General features: G+C 42.0%; 1 protein-coding gene across 1 annotated transcript in view; it reads right to left on the reverse strand.

Annotated features, from left to right (window-relative positions):
- Nucleotides 1–6,870, reverse strand: part of dnah1 (dynein, axonemal, heavy chain 1) — a 28,784-nt gene extending 21,914 nt beyond the window's left edge. Inside the window, exons 1-20 of the mRNA XM_068720370.1 lie at nt 6,709–6,870; nt 6,489–6,570; nt 6,158–6,335; nt 5,716–5,866; nt 5,468–5,600; nt 5,208–5,378; nt 4,835–5,090; nt 4,545–4,702; nt 4,206–4,417; nt 3,521–3,819; nt 3,139–3,289; nt 2,790–2,983; nt 2,444–2,669; nt 2,160–2,279; nt 1,989–2,071; nt 1,701–1,842; nt 1,312–1,467; nt 768–966; nt 407–660; nt 29–241 (exon numbers count right to left, since the gene is read on the reverse strand). Coding sequence (XP_068576471.1) covers nt 29–241; nt 407–660; nt 768–966; nt 1,312–1,467; nt 1,701–1,842; nt 1,989–2,071; nt 2,160–2,279; nt 2,444–2,669; nt 2,790–2,983; nt 3,139–3,289; nt 3,521–3,819; nt 4,206–4,417; nt 4,545–4,702; nt 4,835–5,090; nt 5,208–5,378; nt 5,468–5,600; nt 5,716–5,866; nt 6,158–6,335; nt 6,489–6,570; nt 6,709–6,870 — 3,540 coding nt within the window. The remainder of the gene's footprint in view (nt 1–28; nt 242–406; nt 661–767; nt 967–1,311; nt 1,468–1,700; nt 1,843–1,988; nt 2,072–2,159; nt 2,280–2,443; nt 2,670–2,789; nt 2,984–3,138; nt 3,290–3,520; nt 3,820–4,205; nt 4,418–4,544; nt 4,703–4,834; nt 5,091–5,207; nt 5,379–5,467; nt 5,601–5,715; nt 5,867–6,157; nt 6,336–6,488; nt 6,571–6,708) is intronic.
- Nucleotides 6,871–14,080: the final 7,210 nt, after the last annotated feature.

Raw genomic sequence — 14,080 nt, forward strand, 5'->3', positions numbered from 1 at the left:
GTGTGTGTGTGTGTGTGTGTGTGTGTACTTGAGTCATCCTGAGCTTGCTCTCCCAGGTGTTGATACGGCCCTCAAAGTTTTTTTTGAATGGAGAGAAGGACATGCTTTGCATCATGATAATGTGGTCATTCAGCAACTGCAATGCTTCATCTGGGCTCTTCAATATGTAGGTGCCTGTCTCCTTGTAGGGCAAGACATCAAAGACTACTTCCGACCACTCTTCTTCCATCTTATCCAGGGCCTGAGTCAGAAGGTGTCGAAAAAAGTAGCAGCCACCAATTTGATTTTGCTTCCCGAATTCTGTCCAAACTTTCCATAGGGTCACTCCATACATTACACATCCTAGTACTACCTTAACACTTCATAAAACACTGTATTTAGAGTATGAATCCTGTTCAAAGGGTACCTGTTCAACGGTGTACTCTTTCTCAGCCACCTGAGACACATGAGCTATGTCGTCCACGTGGTTCTGTAGACCAAGCTCCAGGCAGCGAGATAAGGTCAGGTGTGCTTCAGGCATGACTTTCATCTGAATGCGTTTTGAAAGCATCTCCCAGTGTCGGCTTCTCATCCCCGGGTTATTCAGGCCCTGAATCAGACGAATGGAAGGATGGAAGTCCTCAATCTTGCTGTGGATTCCAGATGCCACCATCTGGCACCCTGACGTTGTGTAAGACAAAGAAAGCGACAAGAAAAGAACACGTCAGACATATTAACGATCACACTTCACTTTGTCAAGTTTGAATGGTGACAGATGTGTCACCTACCAGGACGGTCCTTGAACTGTTCAATACATTTGTGCATGGTCTTGTAGGCATTTGTAACAGTGTGCTCAAGCTGCTCAGGGTCTATGGAGGACAGTGGGTCATTGAGCCAGCTCTCATGCCAAAGAAGCCAATCAGAGGTGGTGGTCCATAGATCTTTAAAAGGCTGGAAGTCCTTTACAAGCTTCTGCAGCCGATCATACTGTAATACACATTTACATTTCATTGTCATAAAAAGTACGACAAATACTTGATGTACTATATGTACTGACATCTATGAATACTAGTTGAAAGTTTATTAGTTAAATGTTGCTGTATATTACAATACATACATACATACATATACAGACATATATATACATATATATACATATATAGATATACACATACATATATACATATTTATATATATATATATACATATATGCATACATCTACATATAAATATATATATGTACATATATTTACATATATTAACATATATATAGGGGGGAATATTCTGGCAAAATGTATTTAGACATCATTTGATGGATTCTCTTTCACTTACATTAGTGAGAGGAATACCAAACAGTCGTTCTCTGGCGTTGTAGGTTTGAGCCATTGTCTGACACTCCTTAAGTTGCTTGCTTGTACGCCTCATCTCGTTGGCAACCTCATGGGCATGATCCACGTTTGCATGACATGCAAACCCAGCAACCAGCATCTATAAACACAGTTGTGGGGAGTTAGAACCAAATAATATCAATTTACTTTGAGTGACCCTAAAAATTCTAACATTAAGACAGAATAAACTAAGACCTGTCTACAGCGGATTATTTTAGAGACTACTGACAGAAAAGAAGACATCTGAAAAAGTAGAAATCATCAAGGGGGACAACTGTAAGTCCAAACAAGGCTGTGAGTTCAATTACTGTTGAACAAAAAGGATCAACTGACCTCTAGAGAGTTTAGGTGTTTCTCAAATTCGTACTGGTTAACCAGATGGATCTTACAGAAGCGCTCCTTGTCCTCAGCATGCTGGACGGCTACTGCTTCCATCTGGCTGATTATCCTTTGAGGCCATCCAATAGCTGTCCACCTGCAGGGATTTGTAACTAAAGCAATCACTGCAATAACTCCACAGTTTCCTCTATTCCCTCAAATCACTACGAACCCAGCAAAATCACTTATCACCCCAAAATGAGCGTATAAATTAGAACACTAGCATGATGATTTTACACTTACTTTTTATCAAAATCCTCATTTGAAAGACAGTGGCAAACTTCTTCTGTTACCTCATAGTCTGGCAGGATCTTGCCAATATCTTCCTGTTGTGGACAGATTATCATCAGATTTATCGACAAAGCAACCCTTCATATGACATATAACAGAAATAGCCAGTCCATGCATGTGCACCTTGTAACTCTTGAGCTGTTCCGGGATTTGCTTTATCCACTCCGTCTTTTCAGCCAGTTCCTCAATGCTGTTGACCCTTTCACATAGCTTTCTACTCATTCTGCTGCACTCTTCACATGCCTACGCACATACAAGACAAAAACGTATAATCAAAGCTAAAAAGGTAGGAAAAGGCCACTTTTAAACTGAAGTAAACGTAGATCTTGCGGAAAAGAAATGCATTATCAAAACACTTGAATGCATGTATACATATATACATACATACATACATACAAATGACTTACATTATCAATCTGTTTGTGTAGCTTCAGAGTAAAGTGGTCCAGCATTGCATTGGCTAAAGCCTTTTTTTTGTTAGAGAGAGCCTGACGTACAGCCTCTACACAGACAATAAATGGACCAATGACAATGGAGGATGGAAGAGAGTGCTCGAGCCTTTCCTTGTCTTTGAGATTTTGTTCCATCTCTTTCTTCAGCTCTTGAGATGTCTGTTCTGCATGTGTATGAGATCTGGCAGAGAAGATTAAAATAGTGACTCCATTTGATGAGAAAAGCATGCTGTACGGACCATAAATATGACTGAGCCTTAACCTCGCGGGAGAAGGATACATCATTTTTGAACAGACTTACTTGAGCAGGGTCTCTATGTCCAAGTTGTGTAACTCTAAGTGTTTCTCGTATTCAGCAGCATAAGCCCCGAGAGGTATGGCAGCTTGTATCAGAGCATTGCGGACCTTCTCTCGCAGCTCGGCTACCTCTGGATCCAAAAGCTTCACTGAATTGAGCACCGGATTGCCACTGATGAACAACTTCTGCATCACAAACTGGCAAGGACAAGAGAGGAACCGTTAAATCATTGACCCTTAGAGTCATTATCATCATCCATGGACAGAGGAAACTATAATGAACACGTTTTACATTGCATTTCTTTATTTCAGTTAATGCTCTGTAATTCAGGTGATTACAGATTTTATTTTACCTCATCAGGCTGCGGTACGTTGTATGTGGCCAGAATGGCCTTATCAAACAGGTTGACTATAGATGTCTCAAAATCCTCCAGTGGAGGACTGTAATGCACCCCAGTCTGATTCAGAACCAAGTCCACCGGGAATAGAGGGTTCTTTTTTGGCCTAGTTGTAGAGAATAGAGTAATATTACAAACACAATACTAAATATTTAGGACAGTAAGTATATAATGTATATGTATAATATAATATATAAATACTGAGTATATAATGTATAACTGACTCGAAGATATAAGAACAGCATAAGAAAACACAGATGCATGAAGCACAAAAAGTTTGTGAAGATGTTTACATGAATGAATGTGTGCCCATGTGTGCAACTGCATGCTGTCCTACTTGTAGGGGCTAGTGATAAGGTCGTCCCCCCAGGCCAGGTCCTGAGGACATGTCAGCACACTGTGGCAAGCGTTTAACAGCAGCTGAGTCAAGTTGACCAGCGAATTCTGCACGAGGAAGCGCAGGGAGTCCCGCATGTGTAAGTGCACCACAGCCATCAGTCTGTACAGCTTGGAAAACTTGTATATGTCCCAGCGAGACTCGTTCACATTGTACGTGCCGTTACCACAATTATCCAGGTTGGAATGGATGCTGTTGCTTATCGTGGAAATCCATGCCTTCCTAAGAAACAAGCTTATCTGGAGAGGGAGGAAAAGATTTCAAGCTTCTTTAGTCATGTGATTTTCAGGTGTCTTCTTTATCTGCATGGTATCTCTTTCTGGTGATCCACATCAGCAACAAAAATTTATCCATGGTTATATTTGAATGAATGGGATTTGTAGAGGCTTTTTTTTTTACCAGTATCATATGATTTAAAATAAGAGTTGTTGCTGTTAATCTTTTACAAATGGTTTGACCAACAATACGCTGCAATTGCCCAGATGACCCATTATTTTAGCGCTAATAAATTTGGATGCTACGTCTTCAGTGATTAAACAATACATTCAAATTCTTATTTAAAAGAAATAAAAGCTACTTTGAAGCCCGGTATGCAGAAGAAAAAGCTACCCCAACGCTACAATACCTGAGTATGTATTTGAGATTGGATGACTTCAAACTCGTGCAGTTGTAGTGGCTTGGTTGAGGTGAAATTGAACAGCCTCATAGTTGCTACTTTGTTGCACTCAGACCGTACATCATATAATGCAGAGATCACCTCTGGCTTTGTTAGCATGGAACGGAAGACAAAAGCAGCTTTGTTCTCCTTATAGGGAAAGCAAGGAACTGGAACACGCCCTGTACATAGATAAAACAAACCAGTGTTTAGATTCTGAGGGTGAATGCCAGGTTTTGGATGGTAATACATTTCGTTACTCTTAACCTCGTTGACTCAAACAAATGTATACAAAGCAAACTGTCTTACCTTTTTGCGGAACATACTCAAGATCCTTCTGTGGCAGGGTGATGTGGGAAAACTCCTCTGGGTGGCTCATCACTACTTTGTCAAGGATCATGCGGTTCATTGTACACTCATAGTCCAGTTTGACCTCCTTCTCCAGATCCTCTGTACACTTCTCCAGACTGCACACATAATATTCTCTTTATACACCCTGTTATTTAGTTTACATTTCAACTCAGTGGGATCTATTATAAAACAGATCGTTCTGAAGAAGGAGACAATGACAGCATGTAATATTCTCTGACATTACTCACATTTTCAGCCTGAGCCCAGGCGTTGAAAGGGCGCATCTTTTGATACGCTGGAGGCTGTGGGTATCAATAGATGGTGTTCCACTCCAGAAGGGCATGCAGTCCACAGACAAGTGGTAGAGAAGCAAGGCTTCTGTGTTCTCCCGATAGCGCAGGGCAAACTGGATCCGTTCCACAAAGACTTGTGGGTCCTCAGCACTGAACATCAATCTGATCCTGGGAACCCAGAACTTAGTGCCTGCTATCATAGCGTTTACTTCTATAAAAAAAGGAGGGAGATAAAAGGTATACATACATGATCAACAAGACCAACAGAGACCAGATGAAATCATGAGATGATACTGTGTCATTATAGTGCCAAGACTTAAAATCCAACCAGGAGATCTGCTCTTTTTGTGTTCCTTATTTAGAGTGTGATTTCCTTCTTCATCTGTCAACTTGCTGTTTTGGAGAACTTTCTGTACCAGGTACTGGCATTTCTCCTTACTGTAGTCAAGAACCCCAACCAAATGCCAGCTGTACCCATGGGAGGAGCTTTTTGGGTCCACTTCAAAAGAGAGAGAAGAGAGTAATCACCCAAGAACAGAAAATAGTGTCTATCTCTGTTCACACAGTATATTCCTGAGGACATTTTACCGGAGGCAATCTGGTCATCTGTAGGCAGCAGGGCTTTTGCAGGAACGGGTTTTTGATCAAGTGATTGTTCAGCATTGCCCAGGGCAAGCCACTCATCTGGGGTCCGGCAGTCATACTCCTCATTGTCAAATACCTAAAGGACAAACACAGCAAAGATGAGTGTGGGGAGCTGCTGTGTCCCAAAAATATGGGATGTAATGGCAGTTGGCTAAATGCTAAAGAAAAGATTGCAGCAGTAAAAGACTTACCTCCAGGGGAAGGTAGGGTGATACAGGATTGTCTGTTGTAGTCACATGCTCATCACTATTGCTCCGATGTCTTGGAATTAGGAGATTGGAGTCAATGCCTTTTTCTGCCAGGAGCTGTTCAAAGTCTAAATTTAAATATTCCCTTCGACGTCTACAAGAAAACAATATAAAACAGTATAAATAAGTCTTAACAGGCAGTTAAAATAAACCAATATGTGGACCCAACTAAACCAGCTAATGTACAATAAGAGAAAATCACAATTAATGTGCTGCATGATAGAAGCTCACTGCCTTACTCAATCACATATGACCAGTGAATTTGGCATTAGTATCTGCAATACCCTCACTACAAGAAATGCAGGAATGTAACGGAAAGCTCCACAGCACTAGATGATGCGTCCTCTTCTGCCATACATGGTACTCACAAACACTGCATGCATACCTCTCTATCGCTAACTTGCGGGGGATCTGGCCAGGAACGGTTTGGTAGGCTATCTGGACCTTGGGTGCATTTCCACCTCGGCAGAAGTAAGAATTTTGTGATTCGTGTGAGGTAGATCTATATTTATCGTTTAGGCTGTCAATGATCCACTGGTCATCTGGAGTCTTGAAGGTTGTATCTAAAGAAAGGGACACATTTTATATTTTATAAAATGTTGTATTTTAGAAAAGCACAATATGCTCCTCTTCTGAATACATATTGTCGTATCAGAAATAATGACTGGAAATACTTACATGTCTAAAAAAATGTATGTAATACAGTAGCATCGCACCTTTTGTTGCGTTGAGATCAATGAACTCAGAGATGGAATGAACCCGTGAGCTCTGCTGGATCTCAGGTGGCGCTGTACAGGACTGATCAATAAACAAGAAGATTCAGTCTCTTGGTTTTTGGTCAGAACTCAACAGAAGCTCAGTGTCTTGCATGGGCTTCACAATGAAATGTCTGTCAGAATATGAAGGAGTCACATGCATGAGCATCTGTGCTTTTACCTGGAACTTGAACGTAGTGATGTCTTCCGAATAGAAGCCCCTCTGTTTATTCACAATGTATTTTCTGATTGGAGGGAGTTTGCACCAGGGACTTAAAGCTCGAGGTTTGCCCGGGGGATGAGGCACCGGTACACCGAAACCAGGAAAACATTCCCTATCCATCACCTAGCAGAATAAAACAACCGTTATGTGCAACGTTAATGTCAAACAATGAAGCCTGGATTTAATCCTGTTTAGCTGCATTTAAAATAATCAGTAGACACTGGACTAGCTGCCTCAAACTAATGGGTGTCTATAAAGAACATTGTTTATGTTATATTCATACTGTTGCTTAATAAATACAAATGAATTGTTGCCTGTGTCACTTGGTCGTCTTTGTCCTGTAAGTGAACTGATGATGTGTTACTATGACTAACGCACAATGTGGATGAAAACTGCTATATAGCTATATTTTGTAAAAGATAAATTGATGTGAAATTAACAACATCCACCGTGTACCGAGTCACCTGTGGACGCTAATTAAACCAACTGCTGTTGTCAAATGACGGACGCTAGTGTCAGCTGTTAGCGGTAACAACAGTTAACTCAACGCTGTGCTGCGATAGTTCGAGTCAGATTGAGCCCCATGACATTAACAAGTGACGTTACGCAACGTTTTCTTATTTCATTTTTGACATACCTTATCTTTGAATTCAATTGCGAGTTCTAACTCTTCTTTTTAATTGTCCTTTGCATGGCTAAAAGTATTGGCGAGCTGAACTTTAGAAATCTCAGTTTCCAAGTGCAGGAAGTTAACTACTCGGTCTCTATGCGACCAGATTATAAACGTTACACACACGGTAACGGTTGACACGGAGACGAAAACAGTCGCTGCACCAGCGAGCGAGCGAGAGAGAGAGAGAGAGAGAGCAGAGCAACATATTATGAATCCAATGTGTGAACACAATCAGAAAAACACTCACAAAGTCATTGCTAAGGGGCTCTTCTGAGATAAATATGAATTCAAACCAAACCACACCCAGTCCAACTAGTCCTCTAATTTAAACAGCTAAATAACTGCTGGATAAAAGCATTTGAATCTGGAAGCAGAAGACCAAAAACATAACTCAAAATAAATAAATAAAAATGTATATTAGTATTTAGTTTGAGCCTCTGGGACATAGATACTCAAAACTGTGAGTAAAATTGCATAACACTGTTCTCCACAGATAAGCACCAGAACACTCACATCCCATGCTGTTCCTGGTGAGGATGGTGATGGTAATGGCAGTAATGATAAGCTAATGGAATTTGATTGGAATGCACATTTTGAGCAGATTTCCAATCTTTTCCGTTCACACTCATGACAGCTTGAATGTGTCCACAAGGGGGAAACCCCCATTGACCCGTGCGATCCCCACACTCCTGGGTCACAAGGGCATCATAACCGTGTCTGTTTCCCATGGCAGATCACAGGCATCATGCACTGCGGCCCCTGCTCCGGCCCCTGGCCTCTTCAGTTGAAACCCATCAGAGCAGCCGGAGATTGGGTAGCCAAGCACAAATGAATAGTCTCATGTGTCTAAACCCTTCACGTGTCACTTGCATAGGACATGCTGCCACGCAGATATGGATAAATTAAGGTCGAGAGGGGACCGGAGAGTCACTGAGGAGGTATGGTGTGGCTGGGATCATGAGGACAAGGGGGTCAGAGGTGACCTACATCACTGTACAACACTGAACAAAATGCGTTATAGTGGAGACAAAGAACACAGGTCAAATAGAGTGACTTGATATGGATGCTATGGTTACTGCAATACTGTGTAGCGGTCATTACTCAGAATAGGCCCGTTTAAATGTTTAGTAAGAGGCCTTCTGCTTCATTGGCTTCTTCTCAATTGAGTTCAGTCTCAAAACAATGACATCACCAGGAAGCCTAAACCAAATGAAAGACTTCCCCAAGGGGCTAAATAACCCACATCTAATAAAGACATTATCATATCAGAGTGGCCTCAACACTCAAGCATTCTGACCACAGCAATTTATTAATCATTAACACATGTTTAATGGTATTGATTAAATCAGTGAGGAGATCCGGGGCCAGAGAGGTTTCAAAGAAAACCCCACGAGAACCACAAGTCTCTGATGAGGTGGTGGTCCTCAAAACATGGTCGCCTACCATGTTGGCAGTACTGGAGCCATCTCTGGAGCCAGGAGCCCACCATGGCGATGGGACTTGATTGAACAGATGTGCCCAGCAGCTCTGGGTGAGTGGAACTGATTAAATCCTAACAAGCTTTGTTACAGCTTTGATCCACCCCGTACTCGTCCTTTTCTCACTTCCCATTCTAGCAGTAGATATATATCCTGACATGAAAGGTCTGGCTCAACATCAACCGTTAAAGAACATCAATATTAGTCACTTACATAATCACTCAGATGCATAATCCATCCTCTCCCCTCTTCATCCTGAAATCCTTATATTATTTATCCACTTCTCATCCTCCCTCTCCCCTACTTTCACAGTATTGGGATGTTGTGAGGGTCATGGCTCTGTGAATATAACTCCAATTTTACGCTAATGACATCAGCATGTGCCGCTAACTTTAGCTCCTCCTGAGGGCCAGATGTTGGCTGATGGGATCAAACACTGGCTATCCCCCTCTTACTGTCACATTGTTGGGCAAGCCAGGAGGGTTTAGCAGTTGCGCATATTCCCGCATACCTCCAGCAGAAACCCACAGTCCAACCACAATTGCAGGCACACCCTTACGTTGCAGGGTGATTTTATTTTTGCATTTGCACACAGGAATGGAAACATACAAAGGCATGCTCTGGTTTCCAGTAGAGATCCTTCCTTGTGACTTACACATCGGCACTATGGAACTACCAGGAACAAATAGAGCTCCTGGACAGATTGTGTGAATAATTTAAACCTCACACTTACAACCTAATACACATCGCTGCACCCCATTTTCAAAGCACTTTTTTCCCTTTTTAAAGGGCATCTGAGCGACAACACCGCTGTGGTCAATGACTGTCACTGGTGTCAGTTCAAAGATGGACCATAACCACCGCGAGGGCAGCAATGGTCACGTTAACATCACAGTGTTTTGTGGCAGTGCATTTTACAAGAGCAAAGCAGATACCAGCAACATACATATGAGGCCGCCTCCATGCAGATGTGGTTTTTGACTTTGCCCAGTCATATGAAGTACTGTTGTTTAACGGTGACCCTTGTGCCTGGCTATACATTGAAGTTTCTGTCATGGCTTGGATGACTCACAGGTGGACTCTTGGCATGCCAATAAAAACTTGTTTAATGAGCAAAGGAGGGCCTCAAAGAAGCAAAGTGGCCAGACATGAGAGACAGACTGGAACCCCCAACCTGTGGCCCAGGACCTCAAACAGCTGCATTTGATTTTTTTTTCTTCATTTGCTACATTTGTTAGTGTGACTTTTAGGAGGAGAACCAAAGGCAGACAACACGGATCATAGAAATATTGAGCCCAGACAGAGAATTTCAGTGATGTAAAGTTAAAGAACTAAAGCTGCTTGTGTGAATTTATTACGCTTGTGGCTTTCTGCATCTAACTGACGTTGAACTCCAATGACTGTCCAGTATTTAACCCAGCTTCATCGTGCTGACCTCCAACTCCCAGCACACTTGATGGTATTTTTTCAGCTAGTTTATCCTCGTGTCAAACTGCAGTTCCTTTGAATCCATTGAAGTTCTTTGAGACAGTTAAAACAAATTGTTATGTAAGCCAAGTCACTATCTTTTATCTAAGTGGGTGTGCGAATATGAGCTGGAAGAATAAGAAAGCAGTGAGTGGAATCTGTAACACATGTGTGTGTGTGTGTGTGTGTGTGTGTGTGTGTGTGATTGTTTTTGTGGTAACAAACCAGTGTGTCTACTGGCATTCCAGTTTGTTTATGTGGGTGGGCGATGGAAAGCCAAGAAATCAAGAAATTGTGTCTGTGCTTGTGTATGTGCATGCTTGTACATGTGTTTGTGTGTCAGAGGGACAATGGTTTTAAGTGAGCGAGTTGGTGACGCACAACAGTAAATTTTGGTCTTGTTAGTTGATGACATCATAAACAGATATAAAGAAGTCAGACAGTCGGGGGACACAAGACTGAGGGGAGCAGTAGTAGGAGTGTGTGTTTGTAAGTGTGCTTGTGGGTGGGAGATTCATTTGTTGTCCAATAATAAACAGGAGTTTAAAGCTAAAAATAAGTCACCACCGCTCAGCTGAAGTCTCCTCAAGTGAACCACTCTTTAATATTTCTGAAATTCCTCCTTGTTAAGCGTTAATAAAGAATAAATGTAAACCGTTCTGCATAGTTTCCACTTACACATACACACAATTCCACACACAAGCTAACAGTTGCACACATTATTGGTTTGGCAAGCTGCCTGAGTGCTTCACTGAGGCCTTGATTTGTCATCCTGCCTCATCTGGCCTCTATCAGTTTCTGGTCTGACAGCTTAATCTGTGTCATTCATCCTCTCACATCAAAGAGGCAACATGCTATCTAAACCCATCATGCCAGCGCACCCACACAAATTAGAGGTGCAAACAGACTTTGAACCGTCTCTTTGTGCATATTTTTAAAAAAAACTCTATGACATGAAAATCATAGCAATCATCCACAGGGAGGACATTTTCTTTTGTATGCTGTCCACATCGATTACCGTGCTCACAGTGATAATAAATTAAAGCAATAGAACAACTCAAACGATCCTAAAGAAATACAGTCCTCTTGGTTTTGTTGGACTTGAACCTTTGTTGTTAACCTATCACTTTGACCTTTAAAATTTAAACTATGTCAACTGGCTGGCTTTGGGGAAGAGTTTTAGGATTTGCTGTATGACTTTAAGGGCAACTGTCTAAACTGGAATTTCTTGGATCTACAGTATATATAAGACATCAGTCCTGTGTTCTCTAGATTTTAAAAGCTATGAATCTTCCTCCAAACATTCAACAGGATAATTACCTCTGACCTCAGTGCTTACCTCAAGTAACCTCAAGTTGACCATTGCACTTAACTGGTGGCTCTTGTGGCCAGTGGATAACGTCATATTAAGGCCTACTATGTGCCGTTATAGTCTCTTTTGCGACATGTAAATTAGACTGTTATATAAACTTCATTGATCCAACTGAACACACGCTAACTGAACAGACGTACTATTTGGAGAAACAAATCCGAGCGTGATCGTGTTGGCTAAATGCGGTAAAGTCATGTCAGGAAGCAGCTTAATCCTCTTCATCCGTGGATGAATATATGAGCTGACATGTAGAACACAAGGACCGAGAGAAGACATGGATGGAGATGGAGAAGTGTGGAGTGACACCATGTGCTCCACACACAAGCAGCCTGGACAAACACCAGGGATTATAAGGGCGGGAAGGGGGAGTCCCTGTTCGTCTGACCCCAGCTCTCTAACCCCCGGCCCCTATTAAGCCCTGTAAATGAGAGAAAGAGGAGCAATTAGAGAGGCAGTCACGCGGCAGGTAGGAGATCTCTATGACCTTTCCTGGCTGGTATTTGGCCTCTCCCAGCTGGGGGCCAGGATAAATATACATCCTGTACTTCGAGAGAATGCATTCGCTGAGAGGTACTGAAAGAACAAATAAAAAGACATTCTTCTCTCTGCACTTACAATGAAACACGTGTCGTTAACTGAGGTGGGGATTCTGTTGTTCATCCTCCTTGATACGCTCACGTTCTAAACAAGCATGTTATTTGATGTGGGCGGCTCTGCATTCCTATATCACAGAAAATTACCCTTAATTACAACTTAGTCAATTAAGAATGCAACGTGTTTTTGCATTTTTAAAGACGAAATGAGCAACCAAACTTAGTTTACTTGCACTTGAACCAGCTGCTCTTAAAATGTTTTATGGCTCTTCTGCAAACCTTGGACTCAAACTTCAGTGACGTGAATTCATAAATACAGTATGAACTTCTGCCAGAAGCCACCTGATTCTGTCAGTGTAAGTAAAACCACAGCTGGACCACACTGAAGATTTCCCTCTATGTTTTATCCATTACAAATGCACACAGGTCCTCCCATCCCGCAACCATGTGAAAAGATGTTAAACTCATTTCCGTGTGTCCCATCGATCCAGAACTGACTCCAAATCAGCACACGGCAGCCATAAACTATGTCTGTATGCCACAAACAACCAGATAACAGTTAATCCCTCATAAATGGCATTACCCTAATCTCCCATAAAGCTATTCTTAGCATATACTGCACCACTGGAGTGTGACGAAAGGAGAAACTGTGAGATGCCAGAAGATGGAGAGCCTCCGGGTTTTATTGTGTGGAGGCCTGTGAGACGCTGTCGCTGGTGTTACGAGTGGAGATCAGGAGGACAGAGAGATGAAAGGAAAGACCAGAGAGGGGTGAACACAGACAAATGCACTACTGGAGTGATATACGAGTTGAGAGACTGTGGAAAAGGAAATAAAAACTTTAACAGGGAGATACATTTAAAATCGACACAGATGGACGAATGTCAGATTAATAAGGATTGATGACTGGGACAAAGTGATGATGCGAGTAACCCACTGCTGGCTGCTCATAAACATCATATTGTATTTTCTGTCAGAGCAAACATTGCCCATATGGCATTCCTTGGTAATTTTGTTTTCATTCTCCATTCATGGGGAAAAGCAAGCAGGCAGGTCTGTAAACAATTTACATGGTATTAAAGACATTTATGGAAACCAATCCAATTCTGAGCGTCCATTCCAATTTTCTGAGCCCCCTGTATTTGAAGTTGAGCCATAAAACTGAAGAGACATGGTGTTTATTCTCTAAGGGAGGGAAAATAGCAAAAGACTCGAGATTTCCTGACGTGTGGAGTTAAAATGAATTTTAAATGAATCACTGTCACATATCAGACCATGTGTTCACTATCCAGGGCTATAATGCATAAGGGCAGAGTAATCTATCCAGTCAGGCAGACAGATGGGAGAAAGACCCTTTTCATGTTCAAGTCATTTGCATTGAACTCCACTGTCACATTCTTTTGGTGCCACAATGCTCCATCAAGCTGCAAATACTGCACTGAGGACTATTTTAGTCTCCCTTCTCAGGTTTCCTCCTGCAAGACTTCAAAGAGACCTGTAAGTTGGAATCACTGCAGCTGAAAAACAGAATAGCAGAAGCAGATAAACTAATTTCCTCGGTCCATTACGAGGCCCTGGTTAGTGGAGGGACCTGGTTTAACTGGTATGCGCTTTGCGGCTGGTTCACATTAACTGCGTTGACGAGCCCGTGTAAGTCGCTAGTCTGTCCTCCTCTGCACACGATCTTTTTGCAGAATCCTAAATCGATGAAAGTCGGCCAGAGTGGAGAAAAAATACATCTTCTCCA

The sequence above is a fragment of the Cebidichthys violaceus genome, unplaced genomic scaffold (genome assembly GCF_023349555.1).
Source record: "Cebidichthys violaceus isolate CVI_PGR_0920_01 unplaced genomic scaffold, fCebVio1.0.p SCAF_25, whole genome shotgun sequence".
NCBI classification, from domain to species: domain Eukaryota; kingdom Metazoa; phylum Chordata; class Actinopteri; order Perciformes; family Stichaeidae; genus Cebidichthys; species Cebidichthys violaceus.